The sequence below is a fragment of the Bufo bufo genome, chromosome 6 (assembly GCF_905171765.1).
Source record: "Bufo bufo chromosome 6, aBufBuf1.1, whole genome shotgun sequence".
Taxonomy (NCBI): domain Eukaryota; kingdom Metazoa; phylum Chordata; class Amphibia; order Anura; family Bufonidae; genus Bufo; species Bufo bufo.
This window is the reverse complement of record NC_053394.1, coordinates 313,068,311-313,095,901: the sequence shown is the minus strand read 5'-3', so window position 1 is coordinate 313,095,901 and position 27,591 is coordinate 313,068,311. Positions and strand designations below refer to the sequence as shown.

Genomic DNA, 27,591 nt, shown 5'->3' with positions numbered 1-27,591 from the left:
GCAGAACAGAGAGATCGACCCCTCCACATCACAACTGATCCTGCAGAACAGAGAGATCGACCCCTCCACTTCACAACGATCCTGCAGAAAAGAGAGATCGACCCCTCCGGATCCAATCTGATCCTGCAGAACAGAGAGATCGACCCCTCCGGATCCCATCTGATCCTGCAGAACAGAGAGATCGACCCCTCCGGATCCCATCTGATCCTGCAGAACAGACACATTAACCATCTCCAGATCCCAACTGATCCTGCTGCGCAAATCTCTATTAATCCCACTGACTACAGCACAGATTCCCACTACCTCATTGTGATCCCACAGAGCATGTCTCCTGACCCTGCAGCACAGATCCCTACTAATCCACTGGCACCACATTTGAAATCTTCACAAACTCACTACCCAGCAGCACAGATCCCCTCCAATACCATGATTCCACAGAACAGATCCCGGCCAATACAGTGATTCCAAAGGACAGATTCCCTCCAATACAGTGATTCTACAGAACAGATCCCCACCAATACAGGGATTCTACAGAACAGATCCCGGCCAATACAGTGATTCCACAGGACAGATCCCAGCCAATACAGTGATTCCACAGGACAGATTCCCTCCAATACAGTGATTCTACAGGACAGATCCCCACCAATACAGTGATTCTACAGGACAGATCCCCACCAATACAGGGATTCTACAGAACAGATCCCCACCAATACAGGGATTCTACAGAACAGATCCCGGCCAATACAGTGATTCCACAGGACAGATCCCAGCCAATACAGTGATTCCACAGGACAGATTCCCTCCAATACAGTGATTCTACAGGACAGATCCCCACCAATACAGTGATTCTACAGGACAGATCCCCACCAATACAGGGATTCTACAGGACAGATCCCCACCAATACAGGGATTCTACAGAACAGATCCCCACCAATACAGGGATTCTACAGGACAGATCCCCACCAATACAGGGATTCTACAGAACAGATCCCCACCAATACAGGGATTCTACAAGACAGATCCCCACCAATACAGGGATTCTACAGGACAGATCCCCACCAATACAGTGATTCCACAGGACAGATCCCGGCCAATACAGTGATTCTACAGGACAGATCCCCACCAATACAGTGATTCCACAGAACAGATCCCGGCTAGTCCTCTATCCCTGCTATACTAATCCCCACCTGACTGACATGCTCTGCTCTCTGTGATTCCCATTCATTTACCCCGAGCACAGATCCCCCACAAGTAGAATCTCCTGGCCGTACAGCAATACACGGCATAGGTCTGGACACCGGTGGACTTCTCAGGATTTAGTAGGATGCAGATAGGCTGAAGATCCCCATCCCTTTCCTCATGTGGGCAGTGTCAGTGTGTGCACACATCTAGCAGTTCATTTCCTCAGCACCAGCATGCCAGGCTGAGTCTCCTCACTATGGCAGATGGACGGGACTCTGCAGCCTGCGCTGCTGCAGCCGCTGCCGTGGTGGGACTTTTAGGGGTCCAGGATGGAGGCACCTTTACCTCAGGGGGGCTCCATGTACCTGATCGTGGAGAGGAGTTGGTGCTGAATGGAGGATGCTCAGAGGACAGTCCACAGTCTGGGAGGAGCAGCAGGGACCACTCGGGAGAAAGAGTACAGGGGACGGTGCGGACTACTGGGATCATGAAGGTAGGACCACCAGCGTCATTAAACCTGTAGAACTGTAATACTCATGCTGGATGCTACCTTCTTTCCAATATACTATAGTTCTTAGGGGGCGATTGACCATGTGCCCCATCTGCAGCGTCTTATTACTGATCCAAATGCCAGTATCAATGCATCAGTCCTGAAATATGTGGTACCATAGTCCTCGGCAGAAGAAATCCCAGCATGGGATTACATATGGCTCTTGGATCCCAATATGCCCAATAATACCCACTAATCGTCAATCACATCTCTAATAGAATGTGTCCATGAAGTAGGCTGAAGGCGTAACTGGTCTTCTGAACATGTTCTGCACATATGAAGGGCGCGTGTAGCATGTTTCCTTTCTAGGCACCCCATCTTTCCTGCTGTGACTACCTATTGTGTTGTGGGGCCGGCTGTAGTAGAGAGCACATCAGAGGACCCCCAACTGCCGACGTCCTGGAAGCCTGCTAGAGGTCACTCACTTCATACTGTCCGCCAAAAGGGGCCACACACATTCCACATTTTGATAATGGCGGTTTACAAGTAAAGTTTAACCCACCAGCATCACATCTTTACAGTAAGCGTCCTTCTGCAGATACTATGTTGCTCTCCCAAACTCAAATGCAGCTGGAATTGAATTCGTCATTGATATATTTTGGGTTGTGTATTGTAGGGGGTCATGCACACGACCGTCTTTTTTGTCCGCATCCGATCCGAATTTTTTGCAGGTCGGGTGTGTACCCATTCACTTCAATGGGCCAGCAAAAGGTGCAGACAGCACACCGTGTGCTCTCCGCATCCGTATGTCCGGTCCGTGGCCCTGCCAAAATATAGAACATGTCCTATCCTTGTCCGCCTTATGGACATGAATAGGACAGTTCTATCGGGCCGGACGATCCATTCTGCAAAATGTGGAACGGACACGGCCAATATCCGTGTTTTGCGGACTGCCGTGTTTCACCGGCCTTGTGCATGAGGGCTATGTCATCTGACTACCTTGGCTCTGCTGTATCCCCACTTCTCCATGTACGGATGCTCCCTTATACTTAACCCTAATCTCCTGGCTTATTTACCAGGGCAATGACTTGGTGTCCATGTCATTTATCCTTGTCATGAAATGCAAATCATACCGTTCAGTGTGCAGACTGCAGCTGAATCTATGAATAGCTGAGAATGCAGAGGCTTCACTTTCTAACAGCACAAGTCACCTACTATTTTATAGAGGATGTCAGACATTTAAAGGGGTATTCCGGTTTCATGATATTCGTGACCTATCTTCAGTATAGGTCATCAATATCAGATTGGTGGTGGTCTGACTCTGCACCCATGACGATCAGCTGTTTGAAAGGGCCGCTGCGCTAGTGTAAGCGCTTCGTCCTCTGTAATGTTACCTGCATGCCGTTCACTTGAATGGGAAGAACTCTTGTAATCACGATGGCGTGCAGGTAAGGCTACTTTCACGCTAGTGTTGTTTAAATCCGGCGTTCAATTCCGACACCGGAACTGCCCGCCGGATCCGGAAAAATGTGTGAAAACGGAATACATTTGAATCATGATCAGGATTTTGATCACAATGAAAAAATGCATTGGAAAAAACGGATCCGCCATTTATGGACTTTAACTTTTTTTTCACATTTTTCGAGTTTAACATGCAAAAGCCGGATCCGGTTTGACTGAACACACGGCGTCGGATCCGGCGTTAATGCAAGTCAATGGGAAAAAGACCGGATCCGGCGTTCAGTCAAAGTGTTCAGGATTTTTGGCCGGAGGTAAAAATACAGCATGCTACGTTTTTCTGAAAAGCATGATCAGTCAAAAAGACTGAACTGAAGACATCCTGATGCATCCTGAACGGATTACTCTCCATTCAGAATGCATTAGGATAAAACTGATCAGTTATTTTCCGGATTTGAGCCCATAGGACGGAACTCAGCGCTGGAAAAGAAAAATGCTAGTGTGAAAGTACCCTGACATTGAAGCTCTCGCACTAGTGCCGCAGCCCCTTCAAACAGTTAATCAACGGGGTTGCAGACAGTCGGACCCCCACCGATCTAAAATCGATGACCTATACTGAGGATAGGTCATCAACTTCATGAAACCGGAATACCCCTTTAAGTATGTGAGCAATAATTAAGTTCTGAGATGGCATGCAGACAACCTTAATATGGCTGTATTAGGGCTGCAACGAGTACTCGACTAAATAGAATAATCAGACACAAAAAAATCCTCGATGCAAATTTTTTGCAGCGAGGATTCGTTTGTGTCACGTAACCACGGAGCGGGAGTGAAGCGCTTGCTATTATTCCCACTCCGTGGTTTCCCGCTGCGCTCGGAATGCTCAGCTTTCCAGCAGGGGGCCTCCGGACACTCCACAGCATGTCCATGGTCCCGCGCTGCACTGACGTACGCACGCCGTGACCTGACGCGCTGTGTGACGGAACGATGGAGTGTCGGCGACGGCCCTGCTGGAAAGGTAAGTTGGTGCGACTAAGGCTGGACGCCCGGAGTGCACAGCGTCATAGCAACCAATGACGCTGTGCACTCTGGGTGTCAGGAGGAGCAGGGGGGGAGAGCTGCTGGCACAAGGGGGAGAGCTGCTGGTACAAGGGGGAGAGCTGCTGGCACAAGGGGGGAAAGCTGCTGGCACAAGGGGGAGAGCTGCTGGAACAAGGGGGGAGAGCTGATGGCACAAGGGGGGATGATGGCACAAGGGGGAGAGCTGCTGGTACAAAGGGGGGGAGAGCTGCTGGCACAAAGGGGGAGAGAGCTGATGGCACAAGGGGGAGAGCTGATGGCACTGGGTGGGGAGAGCTGAAGGCACTGGGGGAGTGGAGCTGATGGCACTGGGGTGGGGGAGAGCTGATGGCATGGGGGAACGGAGCTGATGGCACGGGGGAGGCTGATCGCACGGGGGAGGCACTTGGGCTGATCGCACAGGGGGAACGAAGGGTGTTGGGGACTGATGGCAGGGGGTCTGATGAGTTTTTATAAAGGAAAAACAGTCTATTAATTCATTTTTTCTTATTAGATTACTCGATTAATCGTAAAAAATAATCAATAGAATACTCGATTACTAAAATAATCGTTTAATGCAGCCCTAGGCCGTCTATACAGGGAGCAAAATATTAGGTTGGGTGCATCTGCTGATTTTTGTCTTTTATATAAATTATATCTTAAAGGGGTTATCCAACCCCTATAATGACCCCCCCAATGCCCGGGCACCTTATATAGGTTATACTTACCCCGACCCCCGCCTTGCCCCTTATTCCCACACGGCCGCTGCTGTGACGCTAGTGAGGCTCATCCCTGTCGCGGCCTGCTATTGGCGGAAATGTAAGTCAATGGGAGCCGGATCCGTTTTTTCCGTGTCTGAAAAAATGTATCCGGCACCATGGTTTTTGATGCTGCATCTTCAGTTTCCCATGACACACACAAAAATGCTGCTTACTGCGTTTTTGTGTCCGGCATGGGAATGAAAAGGAACGGGATGCTTTCTGATGCACTCCATTCCGGTTTGTTCAGTTTTGTCCTCATTGACAATGAATGGAGCGAAAACTGAAGTGTTCTCCTCTGGTTTTGAGATCCCCAGACGGATCTCGAAACCGGAAAGCAAAACGCAGATGTGAAAGTAGCCTAAGCCATGAGCCAGCAGCTGACAGAATTCAAAGACAAAAACTGACAGCCTGCAAACAGAACATTTTTAATACAGATCAACAAAAAAAAAGTTTTTTTTTGCCAAAATGAGTATCATGCAATCGTAAAAAATACCCCCAAAGGTGTACATAGCTTTGAATGTCTGTCATCAGTGGTCGGGCTGGCCGTAGACATGAGACATTTACGGTATCTTTGGACTATTGGCAGATCTAGCTTATTTTAGTAGCAACTGAGTTGGCAGGTCCCATGTGCTCCCCAAATTTCTCAGGGTAACGCCAAGCAGTCTGGCTACCAGCAGCAGCCAGTGGCCGGCCATGGCAGGCCGAAATAGGCCATTTCAGACAACTTTTACCTCACCTGTATGAGCAGATTAAAAATGGATTTATTAAAGTGGTATTCCCATCTGGCCATTTATGGCCTACCTCTGAGACCCGCTTCTGTCTCAAAAACTGGGCCCTGCTGTAAATGGAGAGCATTGCGCTCGGCTATTTTCAGAAGTCTCATAGCAGTCAATGCAGAGCAAGCTGCGCGTGCGCTGTCACCCCTCCATTCACCTCAGTGGGACTTATCAAAATAGCCAAACCACTGCTCAGGTATTTTAGAAAGTCCTATAGAAGTGAATGGAGAAATTCACAGTGGGGCCTCCTTGTTGAAATCGGTGTGGGTTCCACCTCTGAGACCTGCTCCCATCCATGGCTTGCTTTAGCACCACGTATAAAGCTGGCCAATAGCTGCAGTCGATAGCTTCTCTCTCTAAACCCCGGTATACATGTGCACACATCCACTGCTGGACACTGGGCACCTGCTTATCTCCAGAGGACAAAAAGATCAGGCCTATTAAAATCCAACTGTCCGATCCTTCTCTCCTCTGACATCTGCTGTCAGGAGGTCACCCATGCACATTAGATGGTCAGCCAGTCCCGACAAAATCAGTGGGTTCAGCCAACATACTGGTGATGTCCTATATACTTCTGTAGCCAATCACTGGCCTCAGTGGTGAAGAGCCTAAGGCCATTGGCTGCAGCTGTATACGTTATCACTGCAGCCACAACAAATAAGTCACTGGCTGCAGCTTGGGGACTGGCTCGGAGGGGCTGGTGAAGGTGAGGTCAATTTTACAAAGAAAAACGAATATACCCTTAGGGAATGTAAATAAGTTCTTATTCAGGAGGCCAAAAGCTGGCTCTCTAGATGTCACCTGGTTGGCTACTCTCCAGTAGGTGGCGCTAAAGAATAAAAGCATATTCACGTTCCCCTTTTCACAAGGGAGCATTGCCTGGCCTTTAAGACTTCCACCAGCTTGGTGGTCTCCATAATGAGAATCTTTATTCCTTTAGATGAGAATCCACCATTAGAGCACATGGATAGGGTCAAGCATCCTGCATAGCTTTAGCCTCGTTTTCCTAGCTTGGACCCAACATATTCAAGTCTGACACTGATATTTTTATATTACAAAACAATTTTATTCATATAAAAAAAAAGAAATGAAAGCGATCTTGTCACATGACTTGCCTTTTTTTGGGGGCAGGAGGAGCTGACCAGATAGATACATAGATCTGTGGGGAAAACTCAGTATTTTTTAAAATGTATTGGTGTCAATCCCTGTTCACGGGATTATAGGTCATACCCCTATCCATTTAAACTTAAAACAACCTATAAACATGAGCTCGGCCATAAGCTGAAGCTCTAGCAAACAATCCAAAATAAAAGGGAGGTGGAGCTGAAGAATCTTGAATCCGGATGACTAGGTGGAGTTCACAAGTGGAGCTCAGATCATGCACATTTATACCCCACAGTGCTCTACCCATAGCCTTCCGTTGCTGGGGGGAAAACTTCTCCAGACTTCAGAATCTTATCTTGGACAAACCAATAGACGATTCATACGCCCGTTGCCACCCTTGCACAAATTCTGCCCACGCGGTGACAACACCAATTAGCATAGCGGTGCCATCCCAGGTTATCTGCCCAGAGATGGCAAACACCAACTTTTGGCGGGATAATTCTAGCCAAAAAATACAAAGGGATGACCATAATCCCATGTGGATCCCTCCTCAACGTCCGGGATCCTTCCAATTTGGGCTTATAAGTGGGAGGGGCCAGTCTAATTTAGTGCTTGACAGCCTTTCCAATGAGAGTATGCAACTCTCTTTGTATGTCTTTGAGTAAGACCACCCATAAGTCCAGAATAATGAGGGATTTAAAGGGTTTGTCTCATTCAAAGCATCTTTATGCTTTGGCTCATAGAATGAGGACCCCAAGCAGGGGTTGACCCCTCTTTAATGTTGATATGTCCTAATTGAACATATGCACAGGGGTTGTTTCATGGATTGAAAGTAAGTTATACTAAAGGTTTTCGTATACAAACAAAACTATATAATACACTCAAGTCCTCATATAGTCTGCTGCTCACAGATAGGACTCAGAGAAAAGTTCTGGGTGGGTTGGAGCCTGATTAGGTCCAGATGCGTTGCGAATGCGTTCAGTGAAAGATGCGCAATTTTGCAAACAAAGTCATTCCGTTTTGTCTGCGATCGCGTTCAGTTATTCAGTTTTTATCGTGCGGGTGCAACTTCGTTTTGCACGCGTGTGATAAAAAACTGAAGGTATACACTTGCTTGCGGATGCTTGCGATTTTCATGCAGCTCCATTCACTTCTATGGGGCCAGCGTTGCATGAAAATTGCAGAAGATATAACATGCTGCGATTTTCACGCAACGCACAAGTGATGCATGAAAACCAACGTGCATGTGCACAGCCCCATTGAAATGATAAGGTCCGGATTCCATGCGGGCGCAATGCGTTCGCATAACGCATTGCACCCCTGCGGAATACTCGCTCGTGTGAAAGGGGCCTTAGTATTATTACGGTGTCATTGCTTTGGTAACTATTCTTACTACTCCAGGTGTAGTGCTATCATTTTCTGGTCTTATGATAAGCACAAGACCTGTCACTTTTACTCCAGTATTACACATAGATGAATACCTGATATAAACATTGATGGTATATACAGGTGTTTAAAGGGGTCGTCTAAGAAATAAAAGAATTCTAAGGCATGGGATGGTATTAAAATAATTGGGGAAAAAAGTTATACTTGCCATTCTGAACCCCCCCTCCGTTCCCTGCCGGGGTTTCTTTTCCTGACTGCATCAGTGATGTGCCCATTTACCACATATGACCGTTGCAGCCAATTACTGGCCTCAGCAGTCTCATGCCAATTACCACACATGACGTAATAACTGCCTCGGTGAGGATCAGAGGCGGTTTGCAACGGTGAGAAGAGTTTTTTTAATACATGTCTTTAACAATTATTATGTTTTTAGTTTTTTTTGGAACTCGGACTAATTATTGGAATGCAAGCTATGCCGTGGTATATCAGGTGTGACGGCAGTGAAATACAGGTCAGCCTAAGAGGTTGTTAACTAGATCATTCTGCTAGAATATGAACAAGTCTTTGAGGCAATATTGATGGATGTGCTGCCATAAGACAAGATGGAAGGAAGGACAAGCTGTACTTCATACTCATCATCGATGCAAGACCTGCATTAGGAGGTTGGGTGCTTAATTATTCATCGCAGAGCAAGATCTGAGAGCAGGATACAAAGCACAGCCATAGACCTCCAGAGACGACAATCTCTCACCATACAGGGCTTTTCTGCCCCCAAATAAAATATCATTTCCGAGGGGTGAAGGGGATGGCGACATCATCGCGCCTCTGCGGTAATTGTAAATCATAGATAGAAACGGCAGATTGAAAGGAGGGGTGGGGGGCAGACAGTAATGATGTGGATTTGTGGATTTACAGGTCAGGTGCTTTAAATGAGACATCATTTCGGAACTGATGTAAGGTGACTAGGTGTTTGGGGATGTATCACTGGACTATCCCATTCATCCCTCCTTCCCTTAGAGGTAATGCTGCTATACGGCATGCTGATACAGGCATATTCCGGCTTCAGACATCTGCTGCTAAAGGACACTTTCCTTTCCTTACCTTTCTTCGACCTTGGTCAAATCACTAGCTATTGCCACTGCTCAATTTACTTGTCTTTGTCATGGCAGCAGTGATTGACCTGGTCTTCTTGTGTCATGTATAAGCTGCAGGTTTTAGATTCAGTGTTCCTCTAACATACGTGCCGCTCGTACGTGAGGTCTTCACACCAATGTACGTCAATGTATGTGGAGGTTCTTAGGAGTTGGATTATGACAAATAAAGCTGCGCTCATCCTTTTTCTGGAATTCCTCTTTATACTTCTATTGAAGAACGCTCTGCCAACAATGACTAGGCAACAGTGGCTTCGTGAAATGTATACGTTACTGCATTGCGTAAGTAAAAAATATAATTGTATCATGTTAGCCAGTAAATACAAGATAAATTTTTTTTTGATTTGTCAGTGGATGATACCCTTTAATGGCCAACTGAAAAGATGACGACAGGCTCTTCCTCAGGCATTTTTAACACAGTCTCTGAGGACATATTTGTACACCAAAGTGTCTGCCTCTTGTCGTAGTACTATTGGAGTTTTTGTTTGGTGCTCTCTGTTAGGCTACTTTCACACTAGCGGCAGCCTTCTCCGGCAGGCTGTTCCGGCTGGTTAACAGCCTGCTGGATCCATGCTGCCGCTAGTGCACGTGTGCCGCCGGAGGTCCGCTCCGGCCCCATTGACTGTAATGGGAGCGGGCCGGAGTTCCGGCTGCAGCACGGCCAACATGCCGAGAGGCGGCCAGAATAAAACTACGACATGTGACTCTTGTGATGATGTGTTAAAAGATGCCTGAAGAAGAGGCCTGAGTGGTCTCGAAAGCTTGCAATTTTGTCGTCATCTTTTCAGTTACCCATTAAAGGGGTTTTAGTCTGAACCCGGACACAACCCGATCTGCACTCATTTACCATGAATTGTGCCAGTAACCGCCGGGATCACTGCTTCCCTTGCCCTGTGTGATTGAGCGCAGGGAAAGGGGGAGCATCGGAGCGTGAAAAACTCAGATGCTCCACTCATTCATGGTGAATTATTATTATTTTATGCACTTATATAGCGCTACTATATTCCACAGCGCTTTACAGACATTAGCATCCAACTGTCCCCAATAGGGCTCACAATCTTGGTTCTCTATCAGTATGTCTTTGGAGTGTGGGAAGAAACCGGAGCACCCGGAGGAAACCCATGCAAACACGAGGAGAACATACAAACTCCATGCAGATGTTGTCTTTGGTCAGATTCAAACCTAGGACCCCAGCGCTGCAAGGCACCAGTGCTAACTGAGTGCAGATCGTGTTGTGTCTGGGTTCAGGTCTGAACACAGACAACCCCTTTAAAGGATATAATACACTGAAGAATCTCTTTTTTTAAAAATATTTATCTTCAATATTGTCATCATCTTTTTAGGTAGCCATTAAAAGGGGCCAACCAGGAATTGCATTGTACAAGTTACATTTACCAATTTTTCAACTGATTTTTTAAGTAGTATGTATGACCATCCATTTCTTAATTTACACTGGCCTAGAGTATTTTCAAAGGCACAATTTGAATATAATATATGTAAAAGGTCAGTTAAGGTGTCCGTACATGTGAGATGAACGTCAGCCGAATCCACTAATTGTTTAATGTGTATTGGGGTGTCCCAACTCTTCATCTGTGTCAGATGCCAAGAGAAAGAAGGACCGGACATGTTGGAGTTATCTGTTGCTGGATTTTATAATTAGATTCTATCCTCTACTGAAATGCTTTTTACAATTTAAGGTTTTCACAGGTAATACCTTCTGGCCTCAAGAAGGGTCTTCATAATAAAATGTAAATCATATTTAGCTACAAAAAAATATATACTGATTATCCACCTACTGTAAGCCATCCTTGAAGGTAGCACCTCCACCTGAAATCCCCATTTATTGATCATTGACTTATTGCCATTCATCTTGGTTGAACTTGGTGGACTTATGTCTTTTTTCAACGGTATTTACCCCTTGACGACCTCCTCTGTACATGTACAAAAGAAATCACCACTTTAAAGATGGCGCCCAATCGTGCATGCAGCCGAAACCTGCGGGGGATATATGCTCCAGTACACTTAGCCCCTCACATGCCCTGGTCAAATGTGACCACGGCATCTGAGCGTTCAGGAAGCGGGAGCTGCTGAGATGAGGGAACCTGTTACGGTATAGTAATATCACGAATCCTCAAGCAGGCTTCGGTAGCTATTACTACAATACACAAAAACCAGGTGGCAGCACTGTATGGTTGTATTGTAGATTAAGTATTCTATTATGTCTATTTAGCCATCAAAGAACACAATGAGCAATCTAATCATTGCCAGTTTTTAAAATATAAAAAGATATATAATCTCCCCCCTTTCCCCAAAATGAAAATGAAAATACATAACCAATTAAAAAAAAATACACCTCATTAACATTGCTGTGTGCGAAAATGCCCGTTTATTAAAATATAACAATATTTATCCCATATGCGAATGGCGTAATGGAAAAAAATAAAATGGCCAATTCGCCATTTTTTGTCACCTCACCTACACAATTAATTTTTTTATAAAAGTGATCAAAAAGTCACACGCTTCAAAATGGTATCACTGAAAAGGACAGATTGTCCCACAAAAAATAAGTCCTGTACATCTCTGTACACATAACTACAAAAATGTTATAGGGGGCAGAATATGTCAATGAAAAGACAAAATAAATTTATTTGAAGGTTTTTATTTTTTTTTCTGTATTAAAATGCAAGAAAAACTATTCAAGTGTGGTATCCTTGTAATTGTACTGACCTGGAGTAACAGGTCAATTTTACCGCATAGGGAACACGGTAAAAAAATTTTTTTTATAGTGCCATTAGAAAGTACAATTTATCCCGCAAAAAATAAGCCCTCATAAGGCTATGTAAAAATAAAAATAAAAACGTTATAGCACTGGGAATGTATGGAGTGAAAAATGAAAATGCAAAAATGTAAAATTGCAAGGTCCTCTAAGGGTTAAAGGGGTTATCCTGGAAAAGATCATAATAATGATGACTTATCCTCAGGATAGGTCATCGTTATCGCATCAGAGGGGCTCCAAGTCCCAATATCCCCGCCGATGAGCCGAAGTAAGTTATGCACGTGACTTCATTGAATAACTTCAGTAGTTGATTTTTAAAGTGGAAAACCACTTTAAAACTTGAAAGTGAACTCGGCTTCGGTTCCATCTAGTACCTCGGAACCGAAACAGAGTTCGGTTTCAAGTTTAAAAGTGAATTTCCACTTTAAAAATCAATTACCGAAGTTATTCAACGAAGTCACACACAACTTTGTGAATAACTAACTTCGGCTCACCGGAGCCCATACGTTCTAATACTGTACGGAGACGGATCTCCGTACAGTATTATTCCGAAGTTTTGAACAAAGCGATTTCGGGTGAAGCCTCTGAAGCTCGCCTCGCTCAACACTAGTCTAAACGGTAAGGTCCCCACCGATCTGATCATTATCCCCTATACTGTGGCCGTAACCAAAATACAATTTTACGCTTGGAGTCGCTTATAATTTGGGGAAATTAACTCTCTAAATGGTGGTGATAGTAGGGAGTCATACGGGTTAAAGGGGGATTCCACCTAAATGTTTTTGACATCATAACATTGTTTGAAGGCTGTGACGTGTGCCTGAGACCTAAACTTACAGACCCGACCAGTGTTATTTGCAGACTTGTCTCCATGGTACAGAAGATTCATGATAGTTATGTTACTTTTTTACAAAATCCTCTTTGTCATTTGTTGAGAACATGTGCAACCTGAAATTAAGTGTGTGGCACGTGGACTTAAGAGGAATTAAAAATGAAAGCGGCCATAGTTCTCATGTTTTATAAGAAATTCATCTGAAATGTGCAGAAGTGGAAACGTGCTAAGGGAAGAGAAACTATCAATTGTCCTATCCTGACTCTGGGGACATCCTGGCTGTGTCTACGGGTGACACGCCAGCCATTGACATCAGCAGACAGCGTGTAATGCTAATGAATTAGATACACTAGGGAAGAGGGAATGGGGGTCTGTCATCTAAATTCTAATAAGTCTGATTGTGCATGTACGTAAGCCCAGCTGGTGCTTGCGTCTGCTAAGAGATTGTCCACGTCATCTGTATGAATGTGTATGTGCATATCTACATACATGATCTAATAGTGTATAGATGTGAATCATCGGATGCATGGTGTCTAGTAGACAAGCATTAAAACACAAAGCCACAAAGTGTAGCGGCTCTCCGACTGTTTGTTTTATATTGACAACCTATCCTCTTGATAGGTCATCAGGATCTGATTGGTGGGCATCTGACCCCCTTTACCCGATCAGCTGTTTGAAGAGACCTCCTCACAGCTCACCAATCACAGCGATGTACATTGTATAGTGGTTGTGCTTGGTATCTCAGCTCAGCCACATTCAGTTCAAAGGGACTGAGCTGTGCCTAGGCCACATGACCGATGAACATGACATCACTGGCCTAGGGTAGGCTATGTGATGGTCTTCACCAGTGTGCCACAGCCTCCTCAAACAGCTGATCAGAGGGGGCCCCAGATTTCAGGCCCCACCAATCATATACTGATCAGATAAGATAGTGATCATATACTCATCAGATACTGATGACCTATCCTGTGGATAGGATATCAGTATAAACCGGTCAGAAAACTCCTTTATGGCATGAGGTATACTTTCACACTACTTTTGAGTCTTCTCTGCTCGCCTGTGCAGACCCTCAGCTGACAACCTGTACTCCTATCCTCTATACGTGATCTTGGTCAGCCATCAAAGCTATCAACTGAGGTTGCCAATGGTGAGCCACACTGAGTAAAGACTTTTTCTGTCCAAGCAAACTGATGCAGATGTGAACAGCTATGAAGGGGTTATCCAGCTTTGGAAAATTGTTGCCTGTGGTGCCGAAACATTACCGAACATGCACTCTCCTGCTCCATTCAAAGTCTATGAGACTGACGGGCACAGCCAAGTTCCAGTGCTTCCAGAAGTAGGGCCCCAACAGACATTTATTAGCCCATGTGACGCTGAGGAAGATGTGTCAAAGTTGGTAAGTTGCCCATACCAACCAATGACAATGTTTTCATTTTTTCAGAGACTAATGATTAGTAAATTTGGACCCTGTACATATTAATCAATGTATCTGATCCTATAATCTGTCTAAAAAATGGTGCGTATTGGTGCAACTAGTTTCTACAATTCCCCCCCCCCCCCCCCCTTTTAGAAGGGGGAGGGGCAAAAGGTGTAATGTATTGCAACAAAATTCTGGCAAATAAATCTGCCTCAAAGTAAGCCAAACAATAGTACTGTAGGTATATAGTCAGAGAGAGGTGTCTATCCCTGCATCAGATCTATCGTCCAGCCTGAGCCCCTGTGATAAATCTGGTGCAGGTCTAGACAGTCTAACCTAATGCCATCTATAGGATTAGTAAATCTAACCCAACATCTCCATTTTTTGCACTAGTCTTTGTATGGAAAGCAAATAGAGTTGGGACTCTTTAGGAAAACTAAGCTATTTGAATTAAATAAAAGTAATAGATCCAAAAAAAGGGACGGCTCGAGGTCTGACAATATATGGATGTAGGTGCAACCAATCAACCTGGCTCACCCTGCCAGTATAAATAAAGTTAAGAACAAAAGAATTGTGGGTGGGCACTCAAACTACGGACTAGGCAGAAAGCAATTTATTAAGAGGTCAATAAAATATAAAATGTTACAATAAAATACAAACATAAACAGTCCTAGTATTGATGGACAAATAGCATGTATATTGCATATAAAATCCTAGTATGCTAGGCAAAATGTATATCAAGACCTGCAACATGTACAATCCTAAAGTTGCAGGCAATGTAGATCACAATGTGTGTACTAAGACCTGCAACAGTATTGCAATAGGACTGAAACTTGCAGCAATGTGAAGACTAAGTTGCTTGAGACATCCAAAAAGTCAGTGAGGACCAATCTTGGTGAATGCTAACACAATGTCTCTAGTCATGGAGTTCAGCAGTAGTATATTATGGCCCAATGTCTCTGGTAACATGTGCAAGGCTAAACAGCCTCAAGAGAATTCCTTCTGGATGAATTAGCCAGCCTATATGTAGGTAGATATAAGAGGGAGTATAACAGCTTACGTACCGATATCTTCCTGTGCGGCGTCCCGCATCAACGGTACAGTGGACTCACCTCTATGTCTGTATATTAGATATTGGAAGCTGCCCTCTTCTTCGCCGAAAGTTCAGCAGTTTCACTTGTCAGTGGTGGCGGGGGAGCAGACTGCAATCACTGTTCAGCTGGTCGATTTGCATGCACAAGTCTCACAATATTTTGCAGTGTTGGTTTCGGCCATATTGCCGCTCCAGCTGGAAAATTTCTTCAAACAAATTCCATCGACTGTGTACAGTTTGGTAATTCCTACAGCATATATTTCCAGGCCAAATGCGTTTCGAAACGACTAGTTTCTTCCTCAGTGGCTAAAATATCTAATATACGGACATAGAGGTGAGTCTACCGTTGATGCGGGACGCCGCACAGGAAGATATCGGTACGTAAGCTGTTATACTCCCTCTTATATCTACCTACATATAGGCTGGCTATTTTATCCATACGGGATTTCATCCAGAAGGAATTCTCTTGAGGCTGTTTAGCCTTGCACATGTTACCAGAGACATTGAGCCATAATACAGTCCTGATCAAAAGTTTAAGACCACTTGAAAAATGGCAAAAAATCATATTTAGCATGGCTGGATTTTAACAAGGTTCCAAGTAGAGCTTCAACATGCAACAAGAAGAATTGAGAGTGAGACAAAACATTTTTTGAGCATTCAATTTAATGAAAACAACGAATAAACTGAAACAGGCTGTTTTTCAGCTGATCAAAAGTTTAGGACCACATGCCTTTAAAAGGCCAAATCTGTGCAAAGATGTGGATTCATTGTCATTCTCTGTCAGGTAGTCACACGTTGTGATGGCAAAGGCAAAAAAACTCTCCCTTTTTGAACGTGGTCGGGTTGTTGAACTGCATAAGCAGGGTCTCTCACAGCGCGCCATCGCTGCTGAGGTGGGACGCAGTAAGACAGTCATTTGGAATTTCTTAAATGATCCTGAGGGTTATGGAACAAAAAAGTCAAGTGGAAGACCCAAAAAAATTTCACCAGCACTGAGCCGGAGGATCCAATTGGCTGTCCGTCAAGACACTGGATGATCCTCGACCCAAATTAAGGCCCTTACTGGTGCTGACTGCAGCCCCATAACCATCAGACAGCATCAGACTGAAGGGCTTCAAAAACAAAAAACTTCTTCAAAGACCTCGTCTCCTTGAACACCACAGAACTGCTCATTTGGACTTTGCAAGAGAGCATCAAACATGGGACATTCAAATGTGGAAGAAAGTTTTATTCTCTGATGATGGTCCTTATGGTTTCCAACGTTACTGGCATGACAAGCAGATCCCACCTGAGATGTTTTTTTATGCACCACAGTGGAGGGGGCGCCATAATGGCCTGGGGTGCTTTTTCCTTCAGTGGAACAATGGAGCTTCAGGAAGTGCAGCCGCATCAAACAGCCGCTGGCTATGTCCAGATGTTGCAGAGAGCATTCCTCATGACTGAGGGCCCTCGTCTGTGTGGTAACGACTGGGTTTTTCAACAGGACAAGGATACAGTACACAATGCCCGCAGGACAAGGGACTTCTTCCAGGAGAATAACATCACTCTTTTGACCCATCCTGCGTGTTCCCCTGATCTAAATTCAATTGAGAACCTTTGGGGATGGATGGCAAGGGAAGTTTACAAAAAGGGACAACAGTTCCAGACAGTAGATGGCCTTCGTGCGGCCGTCTTCACCACTTGGAGAAATGTTCCCACTCACCTCATGGAAACGCTTGCATCAAGCATGCCGAAACAAATTTTTGAAGTGATCAACAATAACGGCGGAGCTACTCATTACTGAGTTCATGTTTGGAAGTTGGATTTCTGTTTTGGGGGGGTTTAGTTTTTTTTTGGAGGTGTGGTCCTAAACTTTTGATCAGCTGAAAAACAGCCTGTTTCAGTTTATTCGTTGTTTTCATTAAATTGAATGCTCAAAAAATGTTTTGTCTCACTCCCATTTCTTCTTGTTGCATGTTGAAGCTCTACTTGGAACCTTGTTCAGATCCAGCCATGCTAAATATGATTTTTTGCCATTTTTCAAGTGGTCTTAAACTTTTGATCAGGACTTTATACTACTGCTGAACTCCATGACTAGAGACATTGTGTTAGCATTCACCAAGATTGGTCCTCACTGACTTTTTGGATGTCTCAAGCAACCTAGTCTTCACATTGCTGCAAGTTAGCATTGTGTTAGCATTCACTAAGATTGGTCCTCACTGACTTTTTGGATGTCTCAAGCAAACTTACGCTGGGTTTAGACCTGAGCGTACTGGATGAAGCGCTCTGTATGCGTGATTCTACGGGCGTCTCACATACGCGGTTCCTGTGCAAGCGAACGCCCATTGTCGCGCGTTCCCGGGAGTCTATGTACGGGAACGCGCGACACTACGCCCCAAAGAAGCTCCTGAACTTCTTGGGGCGTAGGGCGTTTTACAGCGCGATCGTGCATTGCGGCCCGCTATTTGCGGGCAGCAGCACAGGCACGGGTCACACACATTCGTGTGAACTCTGCCTAAGTCTTCACATTGCTGCAAGTTTCAGTCCTATTGCTATACTGTTGCAGGTCTTTGTACACACATTGTGATCTACATTGCCTGCAACTTTAGGATTGTACATGTTGCAGGTCTTGATATACATTTTGCCTAGCATACTAGGATTTTATATGCAATATACATGCTATTTGTCCATCAATACTAGGACTGTTTATGTTTGTATTTTATTGTAACATTTTATATTTTATTGACCTCTTAATAAATTGCTTTCTGCCTAGTCCGTAGTTTGAGTGCCCACCCACAATTCTTTTGTTCTGAATTAAATAAAAGTAGTACAAATGAATGTGGCTTAGTGTATTGAGGCTACTTTAATTTTAACAAACTTAAACGTGCCTTTTATCATAACATCTCCATTAAAAACAGAATATTCTTCATTAATAGTGGCCTTATGCAATAGCAGACACAGCCCATGGAAAAGAGTGGCGCTGTTTCTGGAACATAGAAGCTGTGTAATCTCCTAGAGAATATTTGGGCGAAATTTACACGTGTTTTTTTTGGATCAAACACAGGAGTGGTTACAAAAGAGAGAAGTGTAAGTCTTTTCTATATACTTCTGGATCCTAATCCTCCATGGGTGAAATGTATCATTGTTCTACACCAGTTTTCTGACATAAAAAAGTCCCACATTTCAGCACAAAATGTGCAGAATGTTGTGCCAAAATTTGCAATGTTTTCACCTTTTTAGAGACCCTTGGCATTTTTACAAAAAGAGGGCAGTCCACAGGGGAGGACTCCGCAGCCTGACACATTTGTCAGTATATGTGCCAGAAAACTGATGTACGTTACGCCTGAAATCTATGGGAGTGCTTTGTTGGTAAATCTCCTTTATTGGTGCATAGACCTGCCGAGGCTGCGCCAAAACTATTAGGAGTCATGTGCCATCATAATGATGATTTATACTGCTGTGTGTCCCCGCAAAAAAAAAATAGAACATGTCCTATTCTTGCCTGTTTTGTGGACAATGCCCATTTTTAACATACTGCAGGACCCGCACAAGTGAAAATACGGGATGGACACGGCCGATATCCGTGTTTTGCGGATCAACATTTTGAGGGAGAGGGGAGGAACCCCCTGCCAGAAACCACTGGCAGTGACTTACCATCCTGAGAACAAAAAGATCGGGCAGTCAAAATCCAACAGCTGGTTTCTTCTATTCCCCAACATCTGCCATCAGTTGGAAGGCTCTTGCATATTAGCTGGTCATTGGTCTCACAGAGATTGGCTGGTTCAGCTGATGTTCATTTAATGTGTACGATCAGCTATAGTCTATGTTGTCTCATACAGATGCCTCTTTTGTTGCTGTTCTTTATGAAAAGAGCATCAACTTGGTGGCACAGATAAGTGTTGCTGGCGGAGTCAGTAATGACTCATTCATTTCTATGCAGAGGGAGTATTGCAGCTCTCTGGCAGAGCAGACAGAAGCTATCAGATATCTAGATTGGCCACTCTCAATAGAGAAGAAAGGAACCTCTTCCTCGTGTCGCTGTCACTCTTCTTTGACACTGCCTCTTAAATTAGCTGCCCTGAAGTAACTACATTTTGATCAAATGATATTTAATCAGAATGCAGTTATTTCAGATTAATAAACTATTTATCCTAATGTTTCATACAGATTTGGTCATCTACTAAAGATCCCCCACCAGAACGTCTATTGTTCATTACAGGGATTGGTCCTCATTTGATTATACATAGTTACATAGGCTGAAAAAAGACACAGGTCCATGAAATTCAACCTTTCTCAGATCAATAATACGCCATTAGTTGCTAGATTAATTAAAACCCTCAATGTCGTTCACTGTTAGGTAAGCATCTAGGCCTTTTTTCAATGCTGAAGTATTATCTGCCATTGCTACCTCTTGGGGTAGGGCATTCTATAGTTTGATTTCACTATCTGTCACTATCTATGTGTAAATAGCTTTTTTTTTCCACCCGCAAAGAATGTCCCTTGGTCCTTTGTAATGTTCTTGGAATGAATTAACCATGCCCCAGTTCTTTGTATTGACAACACGTGTATTTGTACATGTAAATGAGATCACCTCCCCCCACTCCCCAGTATTAAAATCATTGGTGGCGCAGTGCGCCCCCCCCCTTCCCCCGCAACCCCCCCTCCCCCAGTATTAAAGTCATTGGTGGCAGTGGCCACAGGGTCCCCTCCTCTTCATTGGTGGTGCAGTGGCAGCTTCTGATCGGAGCCCTAGCAGTGTAATCCTGGGGCTCCTATCCGCTACTGAAGCCCTGGCTGCTATGGTAAGCTCCCTGCTGCTGTGTGCACAGGGCAGCAGGGAGAGTGTCAAGTCCTATTCACCCTAATAGAGCTCTATTAGGGTGAATAGGACAAGGGATTAAAAGATCCCATGTTCTAGCCCCTAAGGGGGAAATAGTTATTAAATAAAAATAAAAAAAGTTAAAAAAAACACCAAAACATTAAGTATAGATCACCCCCTTTCCCAATTTTACATATAAAACATATAAACAAATAAATAAACATATCACATATTGCCACGTCCGAAAAGTCCAAACTATTAAAATATATTTTAAAAAAATCTATGTGGTGAACACCATAACAGAATTAAAAAAAATTTCAAAAATGAAAATGCACAGAATATCGGTATAAGTTATCGGCTATCGGCCTGAAAGTTCACAGGTTATCGGTACCGGCTCTAAAAATCTATATCGGTCGATCCCTAGTTTTAAGTATCCTACCCAGTCTTGTGTCCTTGGCAAAAACTGATATTTTAATCTCAATCCTGACCGCAAGATTACTGATAAAGAGAATTCGACCTAACACATACCCTTGTGGTTCCCCGCTGCTGACTTGAGCCCTTTTGGAGTATGTACTCTTTACAATGACTCTTTATTTTCTGTTCTGTAATCATTTCTTTATCCAGGTACATATATTGTCCCATAGTCTCTGCATTTGTAGCTTCAGCACTAGGCTCTTGTGTGGTACAGTATCCAATGTTTTGCCAAAATCCAGATATATCACATCTGCCGCATGACCAATATCCAGATTTGTACTTACCTTTTCATAGAAACCAAGCATGTTGGTTTGGTGTGGTCTGTTTTATATGAATTTATGCCGGTGATCAGTTATAAATGTATTCACCCCCATATATCTTTGCAGCTAATCTCTTAAATACCTTCAAATATTTTACATACTACAGATGTCAAACTTACCGGTTGGTAGTTACACAATTCCATCCTTTTACCTTTCTTAAATATTGGTACATTATCTGCCATCCACCAGTCCTGTGGCACTGACCATGTTAGAGAGTCCAAAAAGATGAGATACAATGGTCTATCAATTACTGAGTTCCATTCCTATTGATGAATGCTATCTGGGCCATCAGCTTTATTTTTAATTTGGCTCGGACACAGTTATTCGTCTTGTGTTAAAATTTGACAGGGAACCTTGATACCTTGATTACTGCCCCCACGAATGATATCTGGTGTCATTGAGGCAGCTCAATGGTGAAAGAGATGAAAAAATTAAGAGTTTAGTATCTCTGCCTTGTCATCTGTGTCATCTACAATTATATTATTAGACGGCCAGTATAATTACATTTTTTCTTTTTGGCATTTATGTAAGTTCTCAGATCAAGATTATAATGTTAGCAATTTGTTTTTCTGTGGGTAATTTAGTCAACAATATTACATTTTTACATTTTCTTTTGAGCTCTTCGTAAGCCTCGATTGCTTTTTCTGAACCCTCAGCCTTCAATGTTTTTTGTAATTGTCTTATTATATTCAGTACAACCCTTTTTAGCCAGATTGGTTTTCTTTTATTCCTGGATATTTTGTTACCAGTGGGTATAAACTTTCTACAGTTTTGTAATATCTCTTTAAAAAGTCCAAATTTACCTTCAGTCTTCATATTTACCAGAACATGATCCCAGTCTATATGACTGAGCTCTTCCCTAAAGGTGCCTTTAGACCGAAGAATTCAACAGGCGATTGTTGGGAAAGAAGCGTTCCTTCCCAGCAATCGGCTGCTCGTCATTTACATGTAGAGATCTCCTTCACAGTATGGGGAGGAGCGATTGCTAAAGCCATTGCTTGTCCCCTACAGAATCATTGTTTGATGGTAGCAGGGTATTTATTTAAGTCTGCCATATTATGGTGGCTGTTGCCCAAGTGCCCCCATTCCTGCACATCCTATATTTTTACCAAGTCTGTTTGCCAAGGCGTGATCCATAAATTTATCTCTTCTGGCCAATTCCTTGACCAGCTGAGAGAAGTAAGGCTACTTTCACACTTGCGTTCGGGGTTCCGCTTGTAAGTTCCGTTTGAAGCCTCTCACAAGCGTCCCCGAACGGATCCGTACAGCCCCAATGCATTCTGAGTGGATGCGGATCCGCTCAGAATGCATCAGTTTGGCACCGTTTGGCCTCCGTTCCGCTCAGCGCCTGGCCGTGCGGAGCCAAACGGATCCATCCAGACTTACAATGCAAGTCAATGGGGACGGATCCGTTTGACGTTGACACAATATGGTGCAATTGCAAACGGATCCGCCCCCCATTGACTTTCCATGTAAAGTCAGGAATCCCTAATAATATACAATCAGATCGGAGTTTTCTCCAATCCGATGGTATATTTTAACTTGAAGCGTCCCCATCACCATGGGAATGCCTCTATGTTAGAATATACCATCAGATTTGAGTTAGATCGTGAAACTCAGATCCAACAGTATATTCTAACACAGAGGCGTTCCCATGGTGATGGGGACACTTCAAGTTAGAATATACTAAAATAACTGTGTACATGACTGCTGCCTGGCAGGTGCTGCCAGGCAGCAGGGGGCAGACCCCCCCCCCTGTATTTAACTCATTGGTGGCCAGTGCGGCCAGACCCCCCTCCCTCCCTCCCTCCCCTGTATTTAACTCATTGGTGGCCAGTGCGGCCGGCCCCCCCTCCCTCCCTCCCCTGTATTTAACTCATTGGTGGCCAGTGCGGCCGGCCCCCCCTCCCTCCCTTGTATTTAACTCATTGGTGGCAAGTGCGGCCGGCCCCCCTCCCTCCCTTGTATTTAACTCATTGGTGACCAGTGCGGCCGACCCCCCCTCCCTCCCCTGTATTTAACTCATTGGTGTCCAGTGCGGCCGCCCCCCCCCCCCCTCCCTCCCTCCCTCCCTTGTATGTAACTCATTGGTGGCCAGTGCGGCCGGCCCCCCTCCCTCCCTTGTATTTAACTCATTGGTGACCAGTGCGGCCGACCCCCCTCCCTCCCCTGTATTTAACTCATTGGTGTCCAGTGCGGCCGGCCCCCCCCTCCCTCCCTCCCTTGTATTTAACTCATTGGTGGCCAGTGCGGGCGGCCCCCCTCCCTCCCCCCCTTGTATTTAACTCATTGGTGGCCAGTGCAGTCGGCCCCCCCTCCCTCCCCCCCCTAATTAAAATGACCGACCCCCCATCATTGGTGGCAGCTGAGAGTTCCGATCGGAGTCCCAGTTTAATCGCTGGGACTCCGATCGGTAACCATGGCAACCAGGACGCTACTGCAGTCCTGGCTGCCATGGTTACTTAGCAATTTTAGAAGCATTATACTTACCTGCAATGTCTGTGACCGGCCGGACGCTCCTCCTACTGGTAAGTGAAAGGTCTGTGCGGCGCATTGCTTATAGCACAGACCTAACACAGAAGGAGGGGGCAGTCATGTACACAGTTCTTTTAGTATATTCTAACTTGAAGCGTCCCCATCACCATGGGAACGCCTCTGTGTTAGAATATATTGTCGGATCTGAATTTTCACAAAGTGAAAAATCAGATCTGAAAAAAACTGTTATGCAGACGGATCTGTTCTGAACGGATGCAAGCGTTTGCATTATAGGAGCGGATCCGTCTGTACAGACACCAGACGGATCCGCTCCGAACGCAAGTGTGAAAGTTGTGTATAAAAACTTTAAGCTTCTAGAACAACCAGCAGACTGAATGTCCCAATTAATGTCAGTATAGTTAATATATTGGGCCCTATTCTCTTCAATATATTTATTAATGATCTTGTAGAAGGCTTGCATAGTAAAGTTTCAATTTTCGCAGATGACACTAAACTGTGTAAAGTAATTAACACGGAAGAGGACAGTATACTGCTACAGAGGGATCTGGATAGATTGGAGGCTTGGGCAGATAAGTGGCAGATGAGGTTTAACACTGACAAATGTAAGGTTATGCACATGGGACGGAATAATGCAAGTCACCTGTACATACTAAATGGTAAAACACTCGGTAACACTGACATGGAAAAGAATTTAGGAATTTTAATAAACAGCAAACTAAGCTGCAAAAACTAAGATAATGGGTTGCATCAAAAGGGGCATAGTTGTCCTTGATAAGAACATAGTCCTACCATTTTACAAATCGCTAGTCAGACCACACATGGAGTACTGTGTACAGTTCTGGGCTCCTGTAAACAAGGCAGACATAGCAGAGCTGGAGAAGGTCCAGAGGAGGGCATTTAAAGTAATAACTGGAATGGGGCAACTACAGTACCCTGAAAGATTATCAAAATTAGGGTTATTCACTTTAGAAAAAAGACGACTGAGGGGAGATCTAAGAACTATGTATAAATATATCAGGGGTCAGTACAGAGATCTCTCCCATCATCTATTTATCCCCAGGACTGTGACTGTGACTGTGACTGTGACGAGGGGACATCCTCTGCGTCTGGAGGAAAGAAGGTTTGTGCACAAACATAGACGAGGATTCTTTACGGTAAGAGCAGTGAGACTATGGAACTCTCTGCCTTAGGAGGTGGTGATGGTGAGTACAATAAAGGAATTCAAGAGGGGCCTGGACGTATTTCTGGAGCTTAATAATATTACAGGCTATAGCTACTAGAGAGGGGTCGTTGATCCAGGGAGTTATTCTGATTGCCTGATTGGAGTCGGGAAGGAATTTTTTATTCCCCTAAAGTGGGGGAAATTGGCTTCTACCTCACAGTTTTTTTTTTTGCCTTCCTCTGGATCAACTTGCAGGATGACAGGCCGAACTGGATGGACAAATGTCTTTTCTCGGCCTTATGTACTATGTTACTATGTTACCTGCAGAAATATGGCCTTCATGGAACAGTTATCAGGAGAAAACCTGTCCTGCGTCCTCACCACAAAATTCAGGGCAAAAGTTTGCAAAAGAACATCTAAACAAGCCTGATGCATTCTAGAAACAAGTCCTGTGGACCGATGAGGTTACAATAGAACTCTTTGGCCACAATGAGCAAAGGTATGTTTGGAGAAAAAAGGGCACAGAATTTCATGAAAACAACACTTCCAAGCATGGAGGTGGATCAATCATGCTTTGGCCTTTGTGGTTGTGTTGCAGCCAATGGCACAGGAAACATTTCACGAGTAGAGGGAGGAATAGATTCAATTAAATTCCAGCAAATTCTGGAAGAAAACATAACACCAACTGTAAAAAAGCTGAAGTTGAAAAGAGGATGGCTTCTACAAATGGATAATGATCCTAAACAAACCTCAAAATAGACTACCTCAAAAGGCGCAAGCTGATGGTTTTAACATGGCCCTCACAGTCCCCTGATCTAAACATCATTGAAAATCTGTGGATAGACCTTAAAAGAGCAGTGCATGCAACATGGCCCAGGAATCTCACAGAACTGGAAGACTTTTGCAAGGAATAATGGATGAAAATCCCTCAAACAAGAATTGAAAGACTCTTGGCTGGTTACAACAAGTGTTTGCAAGCTGTGAGACTTGCCAAGGGGGGTGCTACTAGGTACTAACCAGGCAGGGTGCTCAATGGTTTGCTTTGGACCCTTTTCCTTTGTTGTTATTTTGAAAATGTAAAAGATGAAAATAAAGAAAATGTTTTTGATTAAAATACAAAGGTTATTTAAAGAGGACCTTTCATCTGGCAAAAAATTGTGAACTAAGTGTCATGATCTGTACAGCGGCGCCCAGGGATCTCACTGCACTTACTCCGTTCTCCCGCTATGTCCTCCGGTATGTTCGGTCACTGGGTTATAGTAGGCGGAGACTTAGGGGACTTGGTTATATAGTAGGAGGAGACTGCCCTTGTTCTCCTGGGCGTCTCCTTCTCCCAGGCTGTAGCGCTGGCCAATCGCAGCGCAGAGCTCACAGCCTGGGAGTTTTTCTTCCAGGCTGTGAGCTCTGCGCTGCGATTGGCCAGCGCTACAGCCTAGGAGAAGGAGACGCCCAGGAGAACAAGGGCAGTCTCCTCCTACTATAACCAAGTGACTGAACAGACCGGAGGACATAGCGGGAGAACGGAGCGGCGCCCAGGGATAATAGTAAGTGCAGTAAGATCCCTGGGCGCCGCTGTACAGATCATGACACTTAATTTATAATTTTTTGCCAGATGAAAGCTCCTCTTTAATCTTCAACTTCCTTAACTATTGACAATAACAGTAATTGTGACCAGGAGTGCCCAAACTTTGCATGCCACTATATGTAGCTCCAAACCTTGGAGGTTACTATGAGATTTTATTTTAGGAGAATGTGCGTTTCATTTCAGATAGCAGACTAGTAGTTGTTCCCTGTTAGGAGAGACGTCATTTATTGCTTTTCTGCTCGATATGTTGAAATTGTTTGCACATCTACATTAAATGTTACCTCATTTGCTATGCTCTGATGCCTTCAATCGTTTTCCACTTTTGTAGCTGCAATGACTTTGATAAATGTGGTCTTGTTTGTGAGCACGGAATTAGACTTTTCTTAGACTGGATGGCTCGTTTACTTAGCTCCTCTGTGTGCAGAAACCACGACTGTCCATATTTCTCCTGGCTGCTGTGCTTTCCTTGTATCTAAGATATCAGTTTGTGTAGTCCATAGGTTTGACACTTTAACGCACCAGATTCTGCTTGACGTTGATCGGAAAGGCCTAATTAGCGATATATCAGTGGCCACCTTATGAAAAGTGCTGCATTGTATTCAGATTGATGCTTGAGGTTTAATAGCCAGATTCATCTTTGAATAGTGAGAGGTTTCATTCCTGTCACGTAGCTGCTTCATTGCAGATATGGGGCAGATGAGTTTTTACTATTTAAGCTTCATGCACAACCATATTTTTCATCTGTGTGCTATCCTCATTTTTTGTGGATGGCACACTGACCCATTCATTTCTATGGGGTTATGCACACACTGGTGTTTTTTTATGATTTATGTGGCCGTTCTGCAAATTATAGAATACAGCGCTCCAGATGGCGACCAAAATGGTCGCCAATGCGCCTTAAAATTTGCAGATGGCGACTAAACTTTTTAGTCTTGTCGCCATTTGCGACTGGGCTGCAGCGCTGCAGCTGAATATTCCGGCGGGGCACGGGAGCCCGTAATTGCTTGCCCCAACGCCGTCATAGGCTTCAGGCCTAGAAGGCCTGAGGCCTATGTGGTAGTAAAAGCCCTGAGCAGACGGGCATGATGACGTCATCGCACCCATCTGTATCGGGACGCAGAGCACTGACGTGTGTGCATTTGCGTCGCACCATCCCGGGCCGTACCAGCAGCAAGTGAGTGCTAGCGAAAGGACACGGATGAGTAAAAGATTTTTATTTATTTTTTTAAGTGCCAACATTACTGGCCAGAAGGGGGATATTGGGGGACATTACT

The 27,591-nt window shown here is 44.4% G+C and overlaps 1 protein-coding gene across 1 annotated transcript in view; it reads left to right on the top strand.

Moving 5' to 3' along the window:
* Positions 1-1,062: 1,062 nt before the first annotated feature.
* Positions 1,063-27,591, top strand: part of LOC121004434 (inactive phospholipase C-like protein 2) — a 129,283-nt gene continuing 102,754 nt past the window's right edge. Inside the window, exon 1 of the mRNA XM_040436642.1 lies at positions 1,063-1,675. Coding sequence (XP_040292576.1) covers positions 1,439-1,675 — 237 coding nt within the window. The 5' untranslated portion in view covers positions 1,063-1,438. The remainder of the gene's footprint in view (positions 1,676-27,591) is intronic.